The 21,885-nt window shown below is 39.8% G+C and overlaps 4 protein-coding genes across 4 annotated transcripts; 3 read left to right on the top strand and 1 right to left on the bottom strand.

Annotated features, from left to right (window-relative positions):
- Window positions 1-13,030: 13,030 nt before the first annotated feature.
- LOC129720662 (zinc finger protein 391-like) lies at window positions 13,031-14,872 on the top strand. Its single transcript, XM_055672174.1, has 4 exons — window positions 13,031-13,255; window positions 13,318-13,440; window positions 13,502-14,378; window positions 14,440-14,872. Exons 1-4 carry the CDS (start codon window positions 13,151-13,153, stop codon window positions 14,565-14,567), a joined length of 1,233 nt encoding a protein of 410 aa, XP_055528149.1. The 5' UTR covers window positions 13,031-13,150; the 3' UTR covers window positions 14,568-14,872.
- A 440-nt stretch (window positions 14,873-15,312) lies between these two features.
- Window positions 15,313-17,100, top strand: LOC129720660 (zinc finger protein 652-A-like). The gene is made up of 4 exons (XM_055672172.1): window positions 15,313-15,545; window positions 15,603-15,722; window positions 15,783-16,797; window positions 16,863-17,100. Exons 1-4 carry the CDS (start codon window positions 15,444-15,446, stop codon window positions 17,024-17,026), a joined length of 1,401 nt encoding a protein of 466 aa, XP_055528147.1. The 5' UTR covers window positions 15,313-15,443; the 3' UTR covers window positions 17,027-17,100.
- Window positions 17,101-17,698: 598 nt separating this feature from the next.
- LOC129720661 (gastrula zinc finger protein XlCGF46.1-like) lies at window positions 17,699-19,425 on the top strand. Its single transcript, XM_055672173.1, has 4 exons — window positions 17,699-17,980; window positions 18,044-18,163; window positions 18,232-19,138; window positions 19,194-19,425. Exons 1-4 carry the CDS (start codon window positions 17,879-17,881, stop codon window positions 19,349-19,351), a joined length of 1,287 nt encoding a protein of 428 aa, XP_055528148.1. The 5' UTR covers window positions 17,699-17,878; the 3' UTR covers window positions 19,352-19,425.
- A 94-nt stretch (window positions 19,426-19,519) lies between these two features.
- Window positions 19,520-21,543, bottom strand: LOC129720658 (nucleolar protein 9). The gene has a single exon (XM_055672170.1). It carries the CDS (start codon window positions 21,432-21,434, stop codon window positions 19,536-19,538), a length of 1,899 nt encoding a protein of 632 aa, XP_055528145.1. The 5' UTR covers window positions 21,435-21,543; the 3' UTR covers window positions 19,520-19,535.
- Window positions 21,544-21,885: the final 342 nt, after the last annotated feature.

The following is a 21,885-nucleotide window of genomic DNA, read 5'->3' on the forward strand; positions in this document are numbered from 1 at the left end:
TAACGAATCAGTGTTGCTGAAAGAGCTTGGCGTTGACGGTGTGTTCAAGATATTCAGTACATCTTCGGAGATTCTATCCCTAAGTGATTTGTTTCTGCTTTTACGATACTATTTTAAGCGTTATTAAATAAGCATATACAAACTCTTTTTTCTCTTTTTTAAAATGACATACATGAAAACTAGCCCCCCCTAGAAATTTTCCTTAGTTGCGCCCATGATAAAAAGTACTGATCAAATATGTTGATCTTACAACACTAAATAATCTTTACGTGTCCTCGAATGCAACTTTGCATATTCGCATGCCTGTCAAAGTTAATTCTAACTCTGTCATAACTCAGTTAAATTTGATCGAACATGTTTCAAATTGCCTGAAAATGATTGAATTTACTTAATGTAAACTGAGTTAAGCGTAAATTATGTTAAATTTGGAGAACTAAATATAGTTTGATAAAAGCTCAAAACATGCAATGTGCAATAATCACAATAATCATACTTGCAAAATTACATAAAAAATGCTCAATTTAACTCTAAATCGCAAATCCAAGCGACGACATTGTTTTACAATAAAATGTTCGTTGATGTTCAGGAAATGTGTGGGAACATGATGGTTTTTTGTTAGCTAAAAATTGAGATATTATTGACAAAACTGCTTAAAACCACCAGATATATGACTTTTCATGTTTAATTTACTTCTAGCTCGAAATTCGATGCGACGTTATGTGATTTTTTTTACAATAAGATGTTCGTTTACAGTTCTTTGAACAAATATTTTATTGCGCAACAACCCATGTGTGAGTCCCGGTTCGAATTTAAGGGGACATTCTCGAGTCATGCGACGCGCATGCGTACTCATAAATAAAATAATAAATACTACTCTTGTTTCCAGAGGCGACGCGTGACCAAGTGGGCCTCCTGTTCAATCGACATGTGCAACATTAAAACAACAGTATTGCGATAACAGATTTTTAAAGTTTTATTTATCAACATTTATTTATATAACAAAGGAATCCTTCGGTTTACTTTTAACGCAAACTTGTCGATAATATCGTCGTAAAATAATGGCGTCAGCATCATCTCATGGAGTAAATCTTTCTCCACAGCCATCATCATAATACCAAATAATCGATTCTGGCCCGATTTAGAGCGCAAATAATTTTTGATCCGTCGGAGAACCGAAAACGTTCGTTCGATGGACGCCGTTGTGATAGGCAATGTCAGTATCATTCTGGCCAGCCGAAGCGTTTCGGAGAAAGTTTGATGCAGGTTTTGTCCAAGGATAAACGAAATTAAATACAATATATTTATGGGACGATAATTGATACCGTTGCTATCAGTGACCGTTTCGCCAGAAACATCAATTGCATCATTAAGCGTTCTGTAGAAATGATGCTCTGCTTTGAGCTCTTCGATAGAAGCGAGGCAAGCCTTGACGTTACGTAAACATTCTACTACGTCCAATTCTTTTGTTTGCAAAATTTGATACAGAACATCTGTATGTGCAAAAATATTAGCAAAAAGTTTGAGCAAGAATACGGTATTGAATTCAAGCATGAATGCGTGAAGACCTCTGGCTGTAGTACAAGTTTCAGCATCAAAGACACTGTAGCCAAGATAAATCTCACCTAAACATTCATTAATCGCTGCATAATTCGAATCAATTATTTTGATCATACGCGAATTATACGACCATTTGGTCTTGCAAACATTTGGTATGTGGGTCTCCATAAATTGCTTTAATGTCTCGCTGCGTTTAGGTGACTGCGAGAAAAATGCCGCGAGTGATGAGATCGTGTTGAAAAACCTTGCTGATTTCTTGTTATTTGTGCACGAGTGAAGTAGCACCAAATTAAGCACATGTGCGCGGCAGTGGATATATCCAGCTTTTGGAAACCGTTGCTTCACCAATGTTTGCACTCCAGATTTGTCCCCGGACATTACAGCAGCTCCATCATAGCTCTGAGCTACAACTTTGTCACCATCAAGAACAAAATACGCTGCTATTTCATCAACGTGTCCGGCCAACGCAGCGGCGGTTTTGTCACTGCTAACGTCTGCCAATCTAACGAGCCTTTCAACTGGTGTTCCTAAAATTTTAATGAACAAAAAAATGTTTGAGCCTCGTTGAATTGAAAAAAAATCAACTATTTGTTAACATATTTGCAAAATATATTTTATGAATATTTCTTACCATCGGGCCGTAAGTAGCGCAGAGTACAAGATAGTTGCGATAACCGAGCCGTATCTGTTGATTCATCCTCATAATGGACACGAACTCAGCATCAAGAACTTCTCTTTTAATTGTTTGTAGCATGTAGCTTTCAATGCATTCTATAAGCTCGTTCTGGATTCCTCCCGACGTTCCGCTGAAAACTTTATTATTTATAAAGTCCTGGAGCGCTGGATCCCTGGCGGCGATCAACGTGCAGAGGTCTTTATAATTTCCTCTGTTCGTGGAATCGGAACATTCATAATGTCCGCGAAAGGCGAGACCGTGAGTGCCAAGGAAACAGGTGATCTCAATTAAAGTTCGCATACCCTTCCGGTTTTTCGTTACTTCTTCGTTATGCTTATTGCGGGTGATCTGCCGGCTATGGTCAAGTGCTTCGTCTATCCTCATTTGCCCGAACATCGATAAGGCAAGTGAATTATTTATGTGATCTTTAGAGCTCGAATGCGTTTTAATTGACGCAGAAAGGTGATTCAGATCACTATATCCTTCCTTGCTCCAAACATTTTTTTCATTGGCGCTACGGAAAAGCAAACATGGCCAGCAGAAAAGTTTATTTAATTTCGCCGATCCACACAGCCATTGCTGGTCATACGATGACACATTAAAGTTGCGGGACATAATTTTCCCCTTCAACTTATACGTGGATTTTAATTGTTCCATAGGTGGACGAGGAACCGGACGTCCAATAACTTTAACTTTTTCTTCCATGGTTCTGGCGGCAAACGGGCGCTTTAGCATTTGCTCAATAATGCAATGATCCATAACGTTGTCCATCTGGAAATCCACGCAAACAATCTCCAGTAGGTATATGGTAGTTTTGATGATTAATTGAAATATATGAAGTAATTAAACTTTACTCACCACGTATCGTTCCTTTAACGAGATTGAAATTTCACACAAGAAAGCAACAGAAATTTGAAAGATGGAGCAATGGTAGTCTTAGCCGTCACAAACAAATCAAAAGCAACCGTAACGTGAGCAGTCAAACATGTACTATACCATTCTAGTTACCATACTATGGTTCAAGTTATTGAATGAACAACATCGAGAAAAATGGCTTGAATCGAAACCACACATCAACGAAAAAACACCACTACATCTACAATAACCATGAATGAATTTGTTCGATTTTTCATTTGTATCGCACTCAGCGCTGCGCGACACTTTTTTTCTCACGTGAAGAATAATGTCATCAATGAGGAAATACATGAAAACCCTTCGCTGCACTCTCGGCTTTGCATCGACCTGACGCTCGCTTGAGCGTTGAGAGCTGTGTACTCTCGCGGCCTCTCTCAAACTTCAATGAACGAACATCAAAGAATGGTGGGCGTGGGGGTCGGCGTCGGCGGTATCGTTTCCATCGGCTTGGTTCAACATAATTTTTGAACCGCAAATGTCATTTTTACGCAAGGCTGCGCATTAGTAGTGGTGCACGCTTTATGTACATAACTGGCTGCGTACGCTATAGTACTTGAAAATGCAGAGGAGTGTTTGAATGAATGCTAGTTCAGATAAATGATTTGAACAAACGGTAGTCATTACTGCTTATCTCGTTGTGTTGTGTTGTGTTACGGGTGAGCTGTGTTGCGGGTGGGTTGAGTAGTGTAGAGTGAGTTTAGCCAGGTTATATTCTTCACGGTGGAGAAATAAATAGAAATTGAAAATCAAAAAAATGTTCGAATGTTCGAAATAACATTAAGGTTACAAGAAAACTTAATGATGTCAGATCCATGCTACAAATGAGAAATAATTCGAGTAATTGTTCTGAAATTGTCTACCTGTCCTATGAACAGGTTGAACAGGTGGACGAGACGCCTCTGCTTGTTTCCACTTTGACGACCAGGAACATCTGTGTTGTCACAAAAAATGTTAAAATCGAAAACGTCAACAGACAGTATGTATACTGTTCTGCATATTTTCCACACAATGAGGCCTTTCCCACAGAAAACTTCAAAAAAGTTGTGGCTTATTGTGAAAACAAAAGTTTTCATTTAATTATGGGTAGTGGTGCAAATGCCCATCATACACCCAGAATTTTTCCTTGTTACTTTACAAGCAATAACTAAAATTTCTCCGTTTTGTAAGAGATTTGTTACTTAAAAGTAATAACATACTTCCCCGTCAAGTAACAACACACATTGTCATGTGTTTTGCACATGGTACGAGATCATGACTATGGCCATTACAACGACACGCAAAATTGTCACTTGTTTCTTCGTAAGCAATAACGAAAAATGCTCCTCTTTCTTTTTAATTTATTACCTAAAAGGTAATAACATTCACCGCCAGTTAACAAAAAACACATACTATTGCATATTTTGCACATGTTACTAGTTTCTTGCATCACCAATTCATCTGGAGCGAGTTCATTCGTCACTAACTGACCCGGCCAACTTCGTCCCGCCTATTTTAGTGTTTAATTTAATAATTTTAAACATTTCAAATTCATTGATTCCTTACGATTTGTTTATATCGTTTGAAATGATTGGTTCCATCGGAATGACAACATCCTTGACTTTTGGCTTTTATACATCACCTCTATTCCGGAAATATATTGGGTGCATTTCAGTAATTTTCGTTGTTTTCCAGAAACTGAAAGTGGTCGTCTTCGAATTCAAAATGGTGTCCAGGGTCAATGGCTTATTTACATCATTTCGATTACGGACATATCCATATGTAGTAGTATTCGGTTATTTTCGGCTGTTTCCCAGAAGTTGCCATTTTACAATTCAAACTGGTGTCTGAGGTCAATTTTCAGCTCTTTGCATCATTCTGGATCCGGTGATACTCACATTGGGTGGTATTTGATCACTCCAGGCTATTTTTCAGAAACCGTAGGTCGCCATCTTGAATTTCAAAATGGCATTTGGAGACATATTCTGGCCCCTGAGTGTATTCTGGTTTTAGAAACACCCACATTTGGTGTTATTTGGTCATTTTCGCCTTTTTTTCAGAAACCGGATGTCACCATTATAAAGCACCGAAGATATTGTGTGGAAATCGGCCATTTTTGGCCGTTTTTTTAGAAACCGGAGGTTGCCATCTTACAATTCATAATGGTGTCTGAGGTCAATTTTTAGCTCCTTGCATCATTCTGGTTCCGGAGATACTCATATTGGGTGGTATTTGATCACTTTAGGCTGTTTTCCGGACACCGGAAGTCGCCATCTGACAATTCAAAATGTTGTCTGAGGTCGATTTGTGGCTTCAATTGGAGACAATTTCTGGCTTCTGAACGTCGATCTGGTTAAAGAAACGCTCATATTGGGAGGTATTTTGTCATTTTTGCTGTTTTCCAGACACCGGAAGTCGTCATTTTACATTTCAAAATGTTGTCTGAGGTCGATTTGTGGTTTCAGTGCATCATAACAATCCCGGAAAAATCCAAATTGGGTGGTATTTGGTCATTTGTCGCTGTTTTTCAGAAACCGGAAGTCGCCATCTTGAATTTCAAAAGGGCATTAGGAGACAGTTTTTGTCCTCTGAGCGTCATTCTGGTCAAAGAAACACTCATATTGGGTGATATTTGGTCATTTCCGGCTGTTTTCCAGGCACCGGAAGTCGCCATCTTACAATTCAAAATGTTGTCTGAGGTCGATTCGGCTTCAGTGCATCATAACAATTCCGGAAATACCCATGTTGGGTGGTACTTGGATATTTACCGCTGTTTTTCATAAACCGGAAGTCGCCATCTTGGATTTCGAAATGGTATTTGGAGACATGCCAGAAAAAGGAAGGGTGTCGAAACATTATGAACGTGTTTGTTACACCTAAAAATATTCACCTGCCAAATTTGGTTATATTTGCTTGATTGGCTCTCGAGCTGTGCGAAATTCGTGTTTCATTTGTATGGAACCCCTCCCTCACATAAGAGGGAGGGGTGTCAAACGATTATGGATATACAGGGGATAGTCAAAATAAGTAGGATAGGCAAAATTTTGATGAAATTTGAAATGCTATAGCTTTGTTAAACGTTATTCGATTTTAATAATTCGAACACCATTGAACTGGAAATCTTTTGAAGTTTCATTTTTTGACCCCAGATCTGGCCTAGGTCACCGGATATAGGAAATATTCCTGAGTTCCGGTAGGCATGTCAAACCTGCTAATTTTTGGATGGATTTGGTAATGGGTTACCTGATAAAAATGCTCATTTGCATCATTGGCATAGATGACAAAATCATTTCTGAAGCGAATGGTTCATCAAGATTCGGAATCGGCCAAGAACTCATCGAGAAATGGCTATTTTTCATCCGGAAGTCCTCAGAGGAACCTTTAGTAGGGGACATTTACGTTTTTGCACCAAATATAGCGTGTTACACCTCTATCTGCAGGATTTTTTATCAGGAATCTTTTAAAAGACAGATATCTGAATATAGGCTGCATTGGCCACTTCCGGAACAACCTGGATGCCCCGAAGGAACCCATAGTGGGAGAATTTACATTTCTGCATCATAATATAGCATGCGACAGCTCTATCTTCAGGATTTTTCATCAGGAATCATCAAAAAGACATATTTTTGAATTCAGACTGCATTGGCCACTACCGGCACAATCTAAATACCCCGGAGGAACCCGGAATTGGGACATTTACATTTTTGCATCAAATAAAGCGTGCGACGCTTCTACCTTCAAGACTTTTCATCAGGAACCATCAAGAAGACATATTTTTGAATACAGATTACGTTGGCCACTCCGATTCCGGGCCACACAGATTCCGAGCCTATATAGATCAGACAGACAGACAGACCGGACTGCATTTTTATAGGTATAGATACACACACGGAGTAGAGAAAAAATATGACGAGAGCTGCCAGGTGTCATTTTGTTCTCCGTCTACAGCAAGGAAACGTTGATGATTCCAAAGACTTCATTTGCGTCCAACATTTATAGCACGATTCGAAAACTGCGTTTGAGAAAAGCACAAACATTTCCTTTCTAGCTAGCGGATGCAAGACATAGTGAAAATACATACTCATCGCTTTATGGAAACGCATTGAGATCTATTCCTTGATACAAAACACGTACCCATCTAGAAATCCCATATTCAAATCTCCAGCAACTTTGGTCATTTTTCATGTTCAAGTCGACCGTGGGGAACGAAACAGTGATGTTCCTAATTAGTGCCGGGACTATCCGGATTAAAATATCCGGATATCCGACCTCGGATATCCGACAAATATTAAAAATCCGGGTCAACTGGATATCCGGATATTATCCGACAGGATATCCGGATTTTCGGATGGTCGGATATCCGGATATTATATCCGAACATAGTTTAATGGGAAATTATGTAAATAATAGGGGGTTTCAATTTGAAAAAATACCTGCTTTTTCTTATACTAATCGATAGCCGACCTTTCAGTAGGCATTACGTAATTTGTCTTAGACCTCTACGAGTTTTCTTTGATTTTAAAATTGAAAAATTATATTTGTTTTAAACTTTCACTAACTGGCAAGTAGTGCACAGAGTGACATTGCTGTTGCTGGCTTTTGGGGAATATAACCCTGATAGTAAGCAAAGTGACATTTCTGCTGCTGGCTTGTGGAAATATAACCCTGGTTTACGTGTCATTACAGGGATGCCAGATGTTAAGACATGTCCTAATATTGAAAACATCTGAGCGCGTGTGAAGCCTAATAGTCGGTTGATTAACCGCACTCGATTTAATGTGTCACTGGAAGTTTGTAAACTTTCAACGGGGACCGTGTTCACAGATTTCCTATGTATAAAGACATTGTTTTGTGGAGTGTGAAGATATTTGAAAAATGACCTGGCCTCCCTGTATCATGATTTCTTGACGGTAGGGTATGTCTTAAAACCACTTACAGTTGTTAAAATTCGAAATCGATTTTTTCAATAGTTTTGCTGTTTAAATTAAAAAAAGTCAGTAGAATATATATTTCTTTTGACTTTCCTTATCAAAAGAAAATATAATATACATACCCCTAAAACACCCTATTACTTACGAGGGGCTGGAGGATTGTGGAAAAAGCCATTTTTCGCGTTACATTTCATTCGAAAGGGCTTAAAAGACAGAAAAAAATATCCGGATATCCGGGTAGTATATCCGGATATCCGACTATTCGATTATCCATATCCGGATATTCGGACATCCGAATAGTATTCGTTTACACATCCGTGATCCGAGCTTCGGATAACCGGATCATGAATATATCCGGGTAAAAGTCCCAGCACTATCCCTAATTAGACATTTGAGGTTGACCGGTGAGACTCTGCTTATGTGTGAATGAAGGGAACAGAAATGAACCTGATAGCTGCATTAATACATATGCAGCGAGTGAAGTATTGCTAAAAGTGATCAAAATATGATCACGTGGTTTAGGAACGGCCCCTTACCGCTCTTGGTTGTATGTTCGCTTGCAAAAACACATACAAGCGTATGGCCGACATATATTTTGTTATTTTTTGGTTGTTACTTTTTGTTATAATGCGCGGTCATAAGACACAAAAAGTAATAAAATGTTACCCGAAGGTAATAAAATCCTCTCCCTTTATTGGTGGTGTGTAGTTTGGGGTAGTTCGAATATAAGTCCCAGGGGCTCAGATCTTATGGAATATCTTTGTTCTACGAATTTAAATATTTTAAACATAGGAAATGTTCCAACTTTTTTAAGCCACGACAGTGCAAGACACTCTGTACAAATAATTTTATTTGTGAAGGCTGATCAACTCTTCCGGTAACTATAACGTGAAAAATATTTTGAGTGTAGATTTTTGAGTATCTACTGTTCTGACTGTTTAGAGGTAACTCGATGTAGGAATCTAAAAGATACAGATTGGGACGCCTATATCGAAACTCTAGCGTCGAAATTTCACGGGTATGAATCTTTTCGGGAAGCTCTAATGATCTAGACAATGCTGTTGAAATCACAACATCCTACATCATGGAGGCTTGTGGAAAAAGTTGTCCTTACGAACAATTAAATCAACACGAGGCGCGTCCTGGTGGAATACTGAACTTGCAAAATTACGCAAGAACTGCAGAAGGGCTTGGAACAGATGCCGCACAGAAGATTGCTTTTAGAACAGCTCGGAAAGCTTATAAAAAGGCTCTGAAATCCTCTGAACTAGAGACTGTGTTATAAAGAGATACGCAAAGAGCAAAAAGCAAAGCCTTGGTGCTACATTCCGATTCGGAACATGACCTTCTGTTTACTATACCGCAGACTTCACAGCCAACTGTTGAGTGTACAGGACAATTGCGGGGCTAGCGCTACGATCCTACTGACACTAACAGTCTCTCCCGAGCCGAGACTCGAACCTACGACAACTGACTTGTTAGGCCAGCATCGTACCTCGAGACCAGCTGGGGAGGCGCAAAGAGAAAAGCAGTAAATATGGCAACCCTTTGCTAATATTTTATTTTAAACTATTCTGGCAACCACATTTATTTTTCGCATGACTTTTCATACACACTAGAAAGTGTAATGAAACTTCGAAACTTTGTAAGGATATATTACTGAGTTACAATGCTTGTTCATACAGTTATATAATTTTCAATGCATCACCCATAATATAAGCATGACGAACACATTTTTCGTTGAAACCATAATTGCACGTGATTCACAGAATTTATACTGATTGCAACACACATTCTGTACGAAAGGTAACACGCATGAGTTTGTTTACTTTGCCCACTTGGAGCCTCGATTCGACGGTTCACTTGGAGTTTTCGACCTCCCTCTGTGCGAATCTGTTTATAACACCGTCTGTACTCTGAACAACGGGGTTGGAAACAACCTCTGCAAAAACATTTATAGTGTGAATGAAACTAGCAGACTTAATAAAGTTTTAGCAAAATCTAAGGACTTTCAAATTAACTTAATATAAATGAAGATGGCAACTCTAGTACGAATCTTTAGAATACATTTCCGGGATGTTAAGAGCTGGAATATCATGACGTTCCCGATCACTTTCATTTCCTTCGGACACTTGAGTGATAGCTTGCCGGGTGATAACAATCGAGTCAATAAAATGGGTTTTGGATATTTTTTTGCCATATAAGACTCCTGGAGCTAATGGAATATACCCATGTCTGCTTCAGAGGGGTCTCAATCATTTAAAAAACATTTCAAAGGAGATTTTAACATGCAACCTTGCTACAGAATACATTCCAAAAAGCCTGGAGAGAAATAAAACTCAAATTTATTCCAAAGGGGGGACGTGCTTTATATGTTGAAGCGAAAAGTTTCAGGCCAATCAGCTTATGCTCTTCCTCAAATGTTTGGAGAGAATTATCGATCATAACATCCATAATGAAATTCTGTCGAGACGACCTCTTCATGAAATGCAACATGTTTATCAAAGAGGACAATCTACAATTACTCTTTTACACCGTGTTACCCATGATGTAGTAAAGTCCTGATGCAACAGGCTCTAAAGGAAACGGAACAGTGGTGTTGTGAAATTGGGCTCTCTGTAAATCACCGAAGCTCGTCCACTTCGTTTTTTTTTTGACTATGAGGTCTGTGTGACGGATCAAGTTAAACACCTTGGAGTAATACTAGACTCTAAATTGAACTGGTCTGCTCACTTTTTTTTAAAGGGGGGGATGTTTTGTGATGAATTAATTATTTACTAATATTTATTCAGAATTTTTATTGTGTGTTCTGCCACAAACGGTGACATATCAACACTATTACAAATATTTTAAGCTTTATTTCATTAAAAGATTGTAATTGCTTCTGCAGTTAAGTGAATATAAAACTTATTGATAATTTGGTTTGACATATTTTCTTATGTTTCCACATTAGTAAGCCTGTGTAGTTCATTCGTGCTAAACCAGCGAGGACGCTTCAATATCATTTTCAGAAGTTTGTTCTGATTCCTTTGTAGCATCTTCTTTCTGGTTGTACAACAACTTGTCCAGATGGGGACTGCATATAACATTGCTGGTCTAAATATTTGTTGATAGGTCTGCTCACTTTGATGTAGACAATGTAGACAAGCAATTGGTAAAAGCTGTTGGTGGTGTTCATCCTCAACATCGTTTGGAATTCAACAGGGACTTATTCTCATCTTCTGATATTGACGGTTCAGAAACCACGAGCCCAGAATATAGATCCCGGATACAACTCACTATGCAATTGTTTTGTATTGGGTATTTCGGAAAGTTTCATGCTTCCATATACCCGAACTTTGCGTCGAAAATTCTCACTCCTTTTTTTCATTTACGTGGAGTATCCATGTTCCGTCTATTTTTAACTGACCACTCGATATCGCTCGTTATTCGCACTTACGAAAAAATGTCATGCGTCTCCTACATGCATTTAAAACACTACATCGTAGCACTTACGCTAACCCTTTAAGCGCATATTTTGCTCTCAGTAATGCTAGTATAGCATAATGCCCTAAAAATTAAAAAACATGATATAAAGCTACTTGGCATAAACTTAAGGCTTATGATTACTTGGGCATTGCGTGCGCTGTTTTCTAGAAGAACTAAGCATCATGGACACTGTCAATCTCCTTTGGGTTCCTAGACACTTGAACATTACTGGCAACGAATGGACAGACGAGCTTGTCCGAAGTGGAGCATCGAATAATTTTGTGGGTCCTGAGCCCGCGGTACATATTTCTGAGTCTTGGCTAAAACAAAGTTCTGCTCTTGGGTTTTATCTTATCATAACAGGTTGTGAAAGAATCTTGATTCCTGTCGCCAAACAAAATTGTATTTGCCAAACTTATCTCTAAAAGTTAGCAACCAATCAAAAAAGAACTACAGTGTGCTGATGAAAGTGCTAACTGGCCATTGTAGTTTGAACTATCATTTAGCAAGCATGCATCGTTCGAATACTTTTGCCTGTGACCTCTGAGAGGACGATTATGGGTCTTCTTTTCATCTAGTATGTATGTAGTTGTCCCAGACTTGCACAACTGCGTTACATAATGTTTCCAGTCCCCTCTTCATCCTTTTCCTCTCTCACTCTTAACACTCCCTTTTTCTTCTATCGTTTCCTTCTCTTTTTGTCGGATAAATGATGAGAATAATGCTACGTTTAGGCACAAATCCTCCACATGTGAGGGGAACGTGCCGTTATAAGCTATGGCTTTCAGCCAAACTACCATCAAAGCGAATTCAAATCGATCGAATGATAATAAACTGAGAGCAAAATAATAAATTTCATGTCGTGAGCTAGAATGATCAGGTTTTAGCTTAAAATATCGCTATATTCGTTTTCAAAATAGCTGTGATTGATATTAGAAAGTTCAGAAATCTCAGAATTCTCGAATTTATTTCATAGAGTAAACGATAGATTTTTTTGCTAAAAGCCATTTATTGTTTTTGCCATTTTTACAATAAGAGAGAGAGGGGGGTGAGTTTTTAATGGTAAAACTATTTTCGGTGGTGAATTCAACAAAAAATATTGTCAAAACATGGTAACGACTGTTCTGACCGCATAACACCAGGGGAGATCTATCTGTCAAATATCGTGTAACCAACATATACGGCAACATGGCGTTTGTTTTGGTTTTTGTTCTTTTTGGTCATGAAATTGATCGATGTAAAATATTATAGAATTAGAACGTTTTTTTTTATCAAAACTCGAGACCAACAAACGTCATGGACCAGAGTTGATCTGCAATAACGCACACGTATATGAAATTTGACAGCATTGAATCCCCTCTGCATAATACACAGTACTTTTTTCGAGGTCGTTGTGACAAAAAAAAAATCTAAGAAACGCATTGGTCATTACACCCTTTTTAAATGATAGTCACGATTTGTTCATACGAGCTGTTGATGTTTTCGCAACACTCTAAAGAGTATAAAGTTGACAGATGTAATCACAACAAAGCGGCACAAAAATACTTGTTTTAGCGAGTCGATTTCAGGAAATATCTAATAAAATGAATTAGTTGGCTCAAAAGTTTTGATTAGGTGAAAATTCACGATGCTACCGGTTTGTCGGGCTTGTGGAAAGAGTTTGACTGATGGAGATCAATGTGATAGCTTGGAAAAATATACCGACATCTACTTTCACCTGACTTCTATCAAGGTACGTACGATGTTGTTATGTTGAAAACTGCCACTGTACAAGTTACATGCCGAATGTTTCAGCTTCAAGATTACGAAGACCCAAACAAATCAAAAGCTTGCTCTTCTTGCATTGGTAAACTAGATGATTTCGATCGATTTAGGAAAGTCTGTCTCGCCGTTCATTGGTCATTGTGCAATCAAATTGTAAGTACATAGTTGAATTTGAGTTTAGTTCATTCGTCAAAAGAAAATCTATTTGCTTCAGAAAGTGGAAAGCGCGGATGAGGAAAGTAGTCGAGATATATTTGTTGAGTTCGAATGCAAACCTGAACTCTGCGAAGATGAGAAAAAACAAAATTGTGCTGAGGATAGCATCTCAAGCGGCGGGAGCGACCGGGAAGAAACAACAAAAAGCAATGAAGAATCCAGTAAATCTGAGGAGGATACAACTGAAGGTAACGCGACGGTGGTTCTTAGAAATGACAAATCACGGATAACGAGAAAAAAATCTGCTAAAAAGGATAAGCACAAAACTGAAGATACAAAAGAACAACGGGCCACGCTTAGTTGCGATCGGTGCCCCAAGAAGTTTTTTCTGCAGCCCAAACTGGAAGCCCACAAACGTACTCACGAAGGGCTTAAACCTTATGAGTGTGAAATATGCCACCGAACATTTACTGGCTTCAATTATTTGCGGTTTCATCGCAGTCAGAAACACAGCGGCGAGAGAATACTGCTGCCATGTGAGCATCCTGGCTGTGAACAACAATTCTCCACTCGTTACGCCCTGAAGCGTCACACACTCCGAGCTCACGATCCCAACTTTGTACCGGAGACGACAATATTTGTTTGCGACACCTGTGGGAAGACGTTCGCCTCTAAAGGCAATCTGAAAAAGCATCAGTATACGCACACGCCGAGTGAAATGCCGTTTGTATGTGGAATCTGTTCCAAACAGTTTCCCACCTCAAACAAACTGAAGGAGCACAATCTGCGCCACGAGGGTGTAAAGAATCACACCTGTCCGCATTGTGGTTTGCGCAAAACTACTATGCACGAGCTTCGGCAACACATCAAACATATGCATGCACATCCGCGTTCGGTTGCGTGCGAAATGTGTCCGCGACGGTTCAACGATGTTGGTGAGTACTTGTATAACCAAAGGAAAAAAGGAGCAAAATTGACTCGGTTCTTTGATTTCAGGAAGCTTGAATGTTCACGTCAGAATCGTGCATCTGGGAGAGAAACGCCACAAATGTCCGGTTTGTGAGTGGGCTTTCGGAAGAAGCGATCATCTGAAGCGGCACATGAAAAGTCACAACACGAGCTGAACTGGAGCTTAGTTATTATATGTTTATTAATTGGGTTATTTCTAGTAGCACAATAAATGGATTGTGTAAAATTGTGTAAAATGTAAAATTTGCTAACAGTTGCAGTTGCATCAGTGCGTTATCTTTACCGAATTTTTTTTTTTCGAGACTGTCGTTTACGGAAATGACAAGAAAAACTAAAAAGTTTTTCCCATTCATTTTAAACTTGGAACAAACAATTTTTTCTAGATTAACATAATGTCGAATAATTATAGCTTCCCAGGTGATTTTGAAATACGTTGGTCTAACAAGCCAGTCGTCAAATGTTCGAATCTCGGCGCGGAAGAGAATGTTAGTGTCAGTAGGATTGCAGCCACGCAATTGTCCTGTACACTAAATGGTTAGCCGCAAAGTCTGTGTATAACAAACAGAGTCATGTCCCAACAGCGGAATTTAGTCGGGAAAAAAGTGATGATTTTTGGTGTATTTTTAAAATACTTTGAACTGAACAAATTCCTTCGTTAGCAAAATTTTACGCTATTTCAATAAAAATATTGCACGGCACCTTTTGTTTGCCTCATCCATACTGATCAAATACCCACGAAGAACGAATACTCTTCTGACATAATGCATTTTACGTTCTGCTTAGCTTTCTACACTAAAACAACACATAACGCTAATTCGTTGTTTCGCTCACTCACAGTAAAAGCTCCATAAGAAACCTTTTTACTAGCCAAGATTTCCTTTATCGATGTGAATTGTCCGATGTGTCAAAGTTTTGCCAAACTCGTCAGTGTTTACAAATCGTTCGAAAGCCATTTCTACTGAATTGTTACTTTAAACTGAAAAAACGGATTAAAAAACGTCCTTCTGGACGTTACGATATCATCAAAAGCAATGCCGCTCTGCCGCGCGTGTGGACAAAGCATACCGGACGAGGAACAGTGTGAAACTCTGGAGAAGTACGTGGAAACATACTTCAATTTGACTACGATTCAGGTGAGTTTACATTACAAATTATTGTTTATCGCATCTGGGAAACTTTTTGTATTTTAGCTTCGAGAATATGAAGATCCAAGTCTCTCAAAGGTTTGCAAGCAGTGTGTGGCGAAGTTGGAAGATTTTGACAACTTTCGGAAAATCTGTCTCCAGGTGCACAGTCGAATGCACAACATAGTAAGTGAAAACTTTCCATTTCGAGAAATATAATGTCATTTTATGTTATAAAACATACAGAAAATTGAAGCTCCGGAAGAGGATTTTTATGAGGAAACAATCACGGTTGAAGTTGATTTGAAACCAGAAGTGGTGTATGCGAATCAGTCTGTGGAACCTAATCTATTTTCATCTGATAGTGATCTCGCTGCTATGAAACCGGATGAAGATTCTGGTGATGATGATGATACTGACAGAAGCGATGATGAGAATTACGACGATGACTCTGAGGATGACGATAGCAGTGATGGGGAAAACGACGACGACGATGATGATGATTATAATGATGACTCTGCTGAAAAGAATGCTGATGGAGAAGACATTAAACCGAAAAAGTCGCGAGGGGCTAAGAAATCAAAAAAGTCCGGCAAGCACAGATTGTCCGAGCCTAAAAAACCTCGCGCCAAATGGGGCAGCATGAAGAAGAAAGAACCCAAGGAGCCAAGAACTGTCTTCCCCTGCGACAGGTGTCCTAGGAAATTCTTTGTCTTATTCAGATTCAACGCTCACAAGCGAACACACGACGGACTCAAACCGTTCGAGTGCGAAACCTGCGGAAAGGCATTTTCTACATCGAATAATCTTAAACTACACAACATACAGAAACACAGCAACAACAGAATCTCCCTTCCCTGTGATCATCCAGGTTGTGAGCAGCGTTTCGCTACAAGGCTGGGGCTACAACGGCACAAGAGACGCAATCACGATCCAAACTACGTAATGCCTCCTCCCATACCGTTCATTTGTGACGTCTGTGGGAAAAAATTCACCACCAACGGAGGATTGAAGAGACATCGATACACCCACACGCCGGGAGAGATGCCGTTCGTCTGCGGGATATGTTCGAAACAGTTTCCCACCTCCAACAAGCTAAAGGAGCATACCATGCGTCACGAAGGCGTGAAAAATCACACATGTCCACAGTGCGGTCTTCGAAAGACAACCATGCATGAGCTGAAAACTCACATCAGAAATATGCATTCAGAGCCGCGTTCTTATTCGTGCGAAATTTGCGCCCGGCAATTCAGTAATACCGGTATGCTTGTCCTGTTTTTCGTTTTTGCAACTTTTCATCAATTCAGTTTGAACGTTTTATTGTAGGTAGTTTAGGTCTGCACGTGAAAATTGTACATCTAGGGCTGAAGCCGTACGTTTGCACCATCTGCCAGTGGGCATTCGGAAGAAGTGATCACCTCAAGCGGCACATGAAAAGCCACATGCGGGCGGGCTTGGTGAAGCCTCCAGATGCCAGTGCAAGCGTTTGAAATTATATATTATTGTGCTAAGGAGTATTAAAAAGAAAAGTCACTAATTGTAAGGTGTAATTCGCGTACTAATGATGTTTTTTTTTAACCTTTATAAGTATTCCGTTCTACTACTGTTCACTGGGGAAATTTTGGCTTTAATCAAGTTCTGAATATTTGAGTTCAATAATGTCAAATGCGGTGATGTCAATTTAAACCAAATTTTACCAATTGAACCCACGAATTGAAGTTGAAGAGGATCAATCAAGATCTTAATAAAAATAAAAGAAAACACGGAATAGTCACTTGCTACAGCAAGATTTTATCTCGGAGTGCTACTAGTGGGGGATCGGAAATTGGCTCCTGGCCTACAGAACAATCATGCCATTTCCCTTACGCAGAAAAACCGACTTGCCTCTATAGAAAGCAATGAACTATCTTTGGTTTTTATTACAACAGCTTCGAAGTGCAAAACATACAAGCACCTTCGTAGTGCGAATACTGGCACTTGACATCTGCATACTGACACGTACGGGTATGTTAATTTTTCGTGGTAAACATTATTCGCCAGAAGCATATAAATACATGATATGTTGATCAGCAAGTTCATGAAAGCATCTTGCAAACATTAAAAAACATATGGAATACAGTAAAATTTACATCCCATATTTTATCGTGCACATTAAGCTGAACCGTCGAGAAGCTGTGGTAAGAGAAGGCGTAGAAAACAAACGAGAGAACTTCTACTGTCATTTTCAATGATTGTTATTGTTTATGTTTTCTACTGTGTTACCTGTTCTGGCCATAGAAATCTAAAATTGAAAACAGAAACCGTTCCTGAGAAGTTTACTGATTTGTTGATGTTTTAAACTAATGACAAGCTGCCGAGCGTGTGGACAAGCCTTAGTTGAACAGAGCTCCTGTGCAGCTTTGGATAAATATATAGAGGAGTATTTTCATTTGACGGCGATTAGGGTACCCGCGATAGCCTCTATGCATAGCGAAATCTAGTTTATCAGTTGTTTTTTCTCTCGTTAGCTTTGTGACTATGAGGACCCAAGTCAGTCAAAGGTGTGCGACTTGTGTACCAGCAAGCTGGAAGACTTCGAACGTTTTCGTCAGGTTTGTCTTCAGGTTCACTGGAAAATACATAAGCTGGTGAGAATACATTCATCTGCATATCCATCCTTAAAACATTTTAGTAAAAACTAAAAATTTGTTTCAAGAAAGTGGAAACATTAGATGCAGACGAAGATCCATTCACAATCAAAGTCGAGTGTAAACCAGATTTCCCGGAGGAGAAAGATCCAATATTAGACGTGATCAACGCGAACGAACCTGCTGATAAATCTGCTTCGGTTAAAAGCGACACTGGCAGTGAGAGTGACGATAGCTACGAAAGCAATTCTGATGATTATGACTCTCCCTCAGAGGACGAGGGCTCTTCGGAGGAGGCGGAAAGTAAACCAAACTCTCCGAAGCCCAAAAAACCACGAGCAAAGTGGGGAAGTTTGAAGAAAAAAGAACCCCACGAAAAGCGACCGCTTTTCCCATGCGATCGGTGTCCTAAGAAATTTTTTCTCCAGTACAGACTGGACGCTCATAAGCGAGCTCACGATGGACTTAAACCGTTCGAGTGCGAAATTTGCAAGAAGGCCTTTGCCCGTTCGAATGGCCTGAAGATGCACCGGATTCAGAAACACAGCAACAACAGAATTTGTTTACCGTGTGATTTTCCCGGCTGCACTTACAAATATTCTACTCGACTTGGTTTGCAGAGGCACAAAAAGCGGGCTCATGACCCCAACTATGTGGAACCTCCATCTACTGCATTCATTTGTGACGTATGCGGAAGAGACTACACCACCAAGGGAGGTTTAAAGACCCACAAGTATACACATTATCCATCGGAGATGCCGTTCGTGTGTGCGGTCTGTGGGAAGAAATTTCCTACGGTTAATAAGCTAAAGGAACACACTATGCGTCATGATGGAATTAAGCGGCACACCTGTCCACATTGTGGCCTTCAGAAGATCACCATGCACGAGCTGAAGTTTCATATTAAAAACATGCATTCATCGGAACCGAGGTCTTTCCCCTGCAAGCTCTGTGAGAAGCACTTCACTAGTCCTGGTAAAAATCCAAGTGTTTTTTGTTTGCTCTTCCCTATAATTTTAATTTATTGCAGGAAGCCTTAGTATGCACGTCAAAATTATTCACCATGGCCTCAAGCCATATGTTTGTACAATTTGTTCGTTTGCTTTCGGAAGGAGCGATCATCTCAAACGTCACATGCAGAGCCACATACGGGCCGGTCTATCGAAACCGGAAACAGCAGTCGAGTAAACGGAAACTATGTTTGTCACGCTTGTATTTTAAATAAAATTTGTAAATAGGTTTCCCAAAACGATGGGTTTGAAATTGAAAGAAATCTTGTAAAATGTAAATTGCTCGTTATTTGGAACTTCTTTTGTTTCTATTTCATATGTTTTCTATCGGCTAGAAACAGACACAGAAAAATATATTGAAATCACTTACGTTTCTTGCCGCTTCTACTCCCATCCTGCGCCTTTTCTACAGACTGCTGCCCCGATGTTCCTCTAGCATTCTTCCACTGTGTAGGGTTTTGCCGATAAGCGTCCACTCGTAGCTTCTGGTTGATAATCTTCCCCCAAGGTTTGCTGTTCAGTTGGGCTAACCGCTCTGCAAGCTCGCGCACAATACTTTCCTTCTGACTGGGGCTGCTAGTTTCATAAAGCAACTCCAGCACATGGGAACCATGGAGAGACAAAGCCAAATCCATGTAACATCCCTCCAGGTGACGAACCAATTTTTCGCGGGATTTTTCTCCCACAAACTTCGATCCTATGAAGGCGTTGGCAACGAAGGAACCTTTTGGGTCCGTGAATATCTTTGCCAAATGATCATTTTTCGTATCCAGAATCGCCGTCACCATTTTGATGGGCTTATTAAAATCTAGCACGGATTGCAAAATTATTGAACCGTGTAAATTAATCGGAGCAGACGACTGTTCAACCAGCACTTCCGGTGGCATTAGCTTGAGGACAGAGGTTAGTAACTTTTCTCCAGTGGCTTCCGAACAGTGAAGTGCATCCAGTAGAAGTTTAACAAATTTTCCCTGCTGACAAGACAACCGCGAGCAAGCTTTAGCCAGTGCAGCAACAATTCCGGTATGCCCAAGCTTCAATATTTCCTCTATGCCTTCATCAAGTTCTGAGAAGATTACCTCCAAAATATGTTTATCCGACAAATTATTCAACAATTTTTGAATCGCAAAATTCGTCATACGGGATTGACTTAGTGGGATGACGTTTCCCTGGAACAGCTTTTTGTATAACTGGTTTTTGAGAAAGTCGGAATCAACAACCGATAGTACAACTTCCAACAATCGAATTGAGCTATCATGATGAAAAACTTTGGGAAGTTTTTTCGTTGGTTCAGTTTCACTCTCCTCTTCGTCTTCAGAGGCTTCTAGCAAAAAACTGGCTAGCAATTTCTCACTCAGCTGAAGCAATTGAAATTTATCCTCTGCCCGATCGAGCGCAACCAGCAAACTCTGCAGCAGTGCCGAAGTAAACTCACTGTAGGGAAGCTCGGAAAATTGAGGCCATGCCAGCAACCGTGAACAAAACTCGATAATCAATTTGAACCACTTTTCAGGTACGACCAGTTTCCGGACTTCCGGTGACTCGCCTTTTCCCATTTTCAACTCCGCAATACCAGCCAAATTCATGATACACTGCCGGGTAACATAGTTTCCAAACGAATCCCACACGAATTCTTCCAAATTGTTGAGCAAAAATTTTGCTACTTTCTTTACGAATTTAGCGCATACTTTCCGGTGATCAACGCTAAAGTCTTGCTTTAGATTATAAGTAACCTCTCTGGCAATGTCTGTTTTTTGCTTTTTACCGGTTCCATTCTTGGCGGGTTGAAGTGCGCCAGAACATCTCAGCATTGCTACGAGTAGTGCCTTCTGCAGAACATGGGATGCAAATTTATCACAGCAAACGACTCGAAAATTATCACCAAATTGCGTCATTAAATGTTGCAGGTTCTGTTCATCGGTGTAACCAAGCAGATTTTCCAACACACGGCTGCTCAATTGGTTGGAGGCCGTCTTGATTTCCTTACCGTTGATCTGCTCGAACACGTTGTTGGCCATCGTGCAAAACTCCTCACTATCGTCTACGCCGCTAATTGCCGTGGTGGCTTCAAGTATACCCACAAAGTAGCTGTACTCCTCCTGATCGAGTTCCGCGCCCCGACCGAAACTGTTTTTCCGACCAAATCCTTTTGCATTTTGCAGGAACCGTTTGCCGGCAGATTTACGTTTTTTATTACGATTTTTCGCGTAGTTAGAACCGACTTGCGAAGCGGGTGGTAACTGATCGGAATCGGTGGCCATTACACTGGATATAAAATGCGGTACAAAATGTTATCTTTTTAACAAGCAATGGTGAGGATATTTCAGCCAAAACAGTGAACGCGAATATAAACAAACAGGCAAAGCACGTGTGCGTTTGTTTTGTCTGTCTGCCAGAGTTGCCAAAAACACAAATTATGAGGTTGAAAACTCATTTATGGATCATCTGGTCTGTGCCATAAAAAAGAAGAAGGTTGTAAAATTATTTAACTTTTGGATTGGATAGAAATAATCATTTTCCCTCGGGTTAAAAAAAAAACATTGCTGTATACTCTATCCAGCTTTTTACGCACCATAATGGCGGTCGCTATAATGCGTGTTCGTAATATGCGAACCTCTCTGCTTACGTCAGATTTACGATTTCTGAAAAATTGGCAACAAATGTTTTTCTTTCGATAAAATATATGGAAGACTTCGAACTGACGTAAGCAGA

The sequence above is a fragment of the Wyeomyia smithii genome, chromosome 2, assembly GCF_029784165.1.
Source record: "Wyeomyia smithii strain HCP4-BCI-WySm-NY-G18 chromosome 2, ASM2978416v1, whole genome shotgun sequence".
NCBI classification, from domain to species: domain Eukaryota; kingdom Metazoa; phylum Arthropoda; class Insecta; order Diptera; family Culicidae; genus Wyeomyia; species Wyeomyia smithii.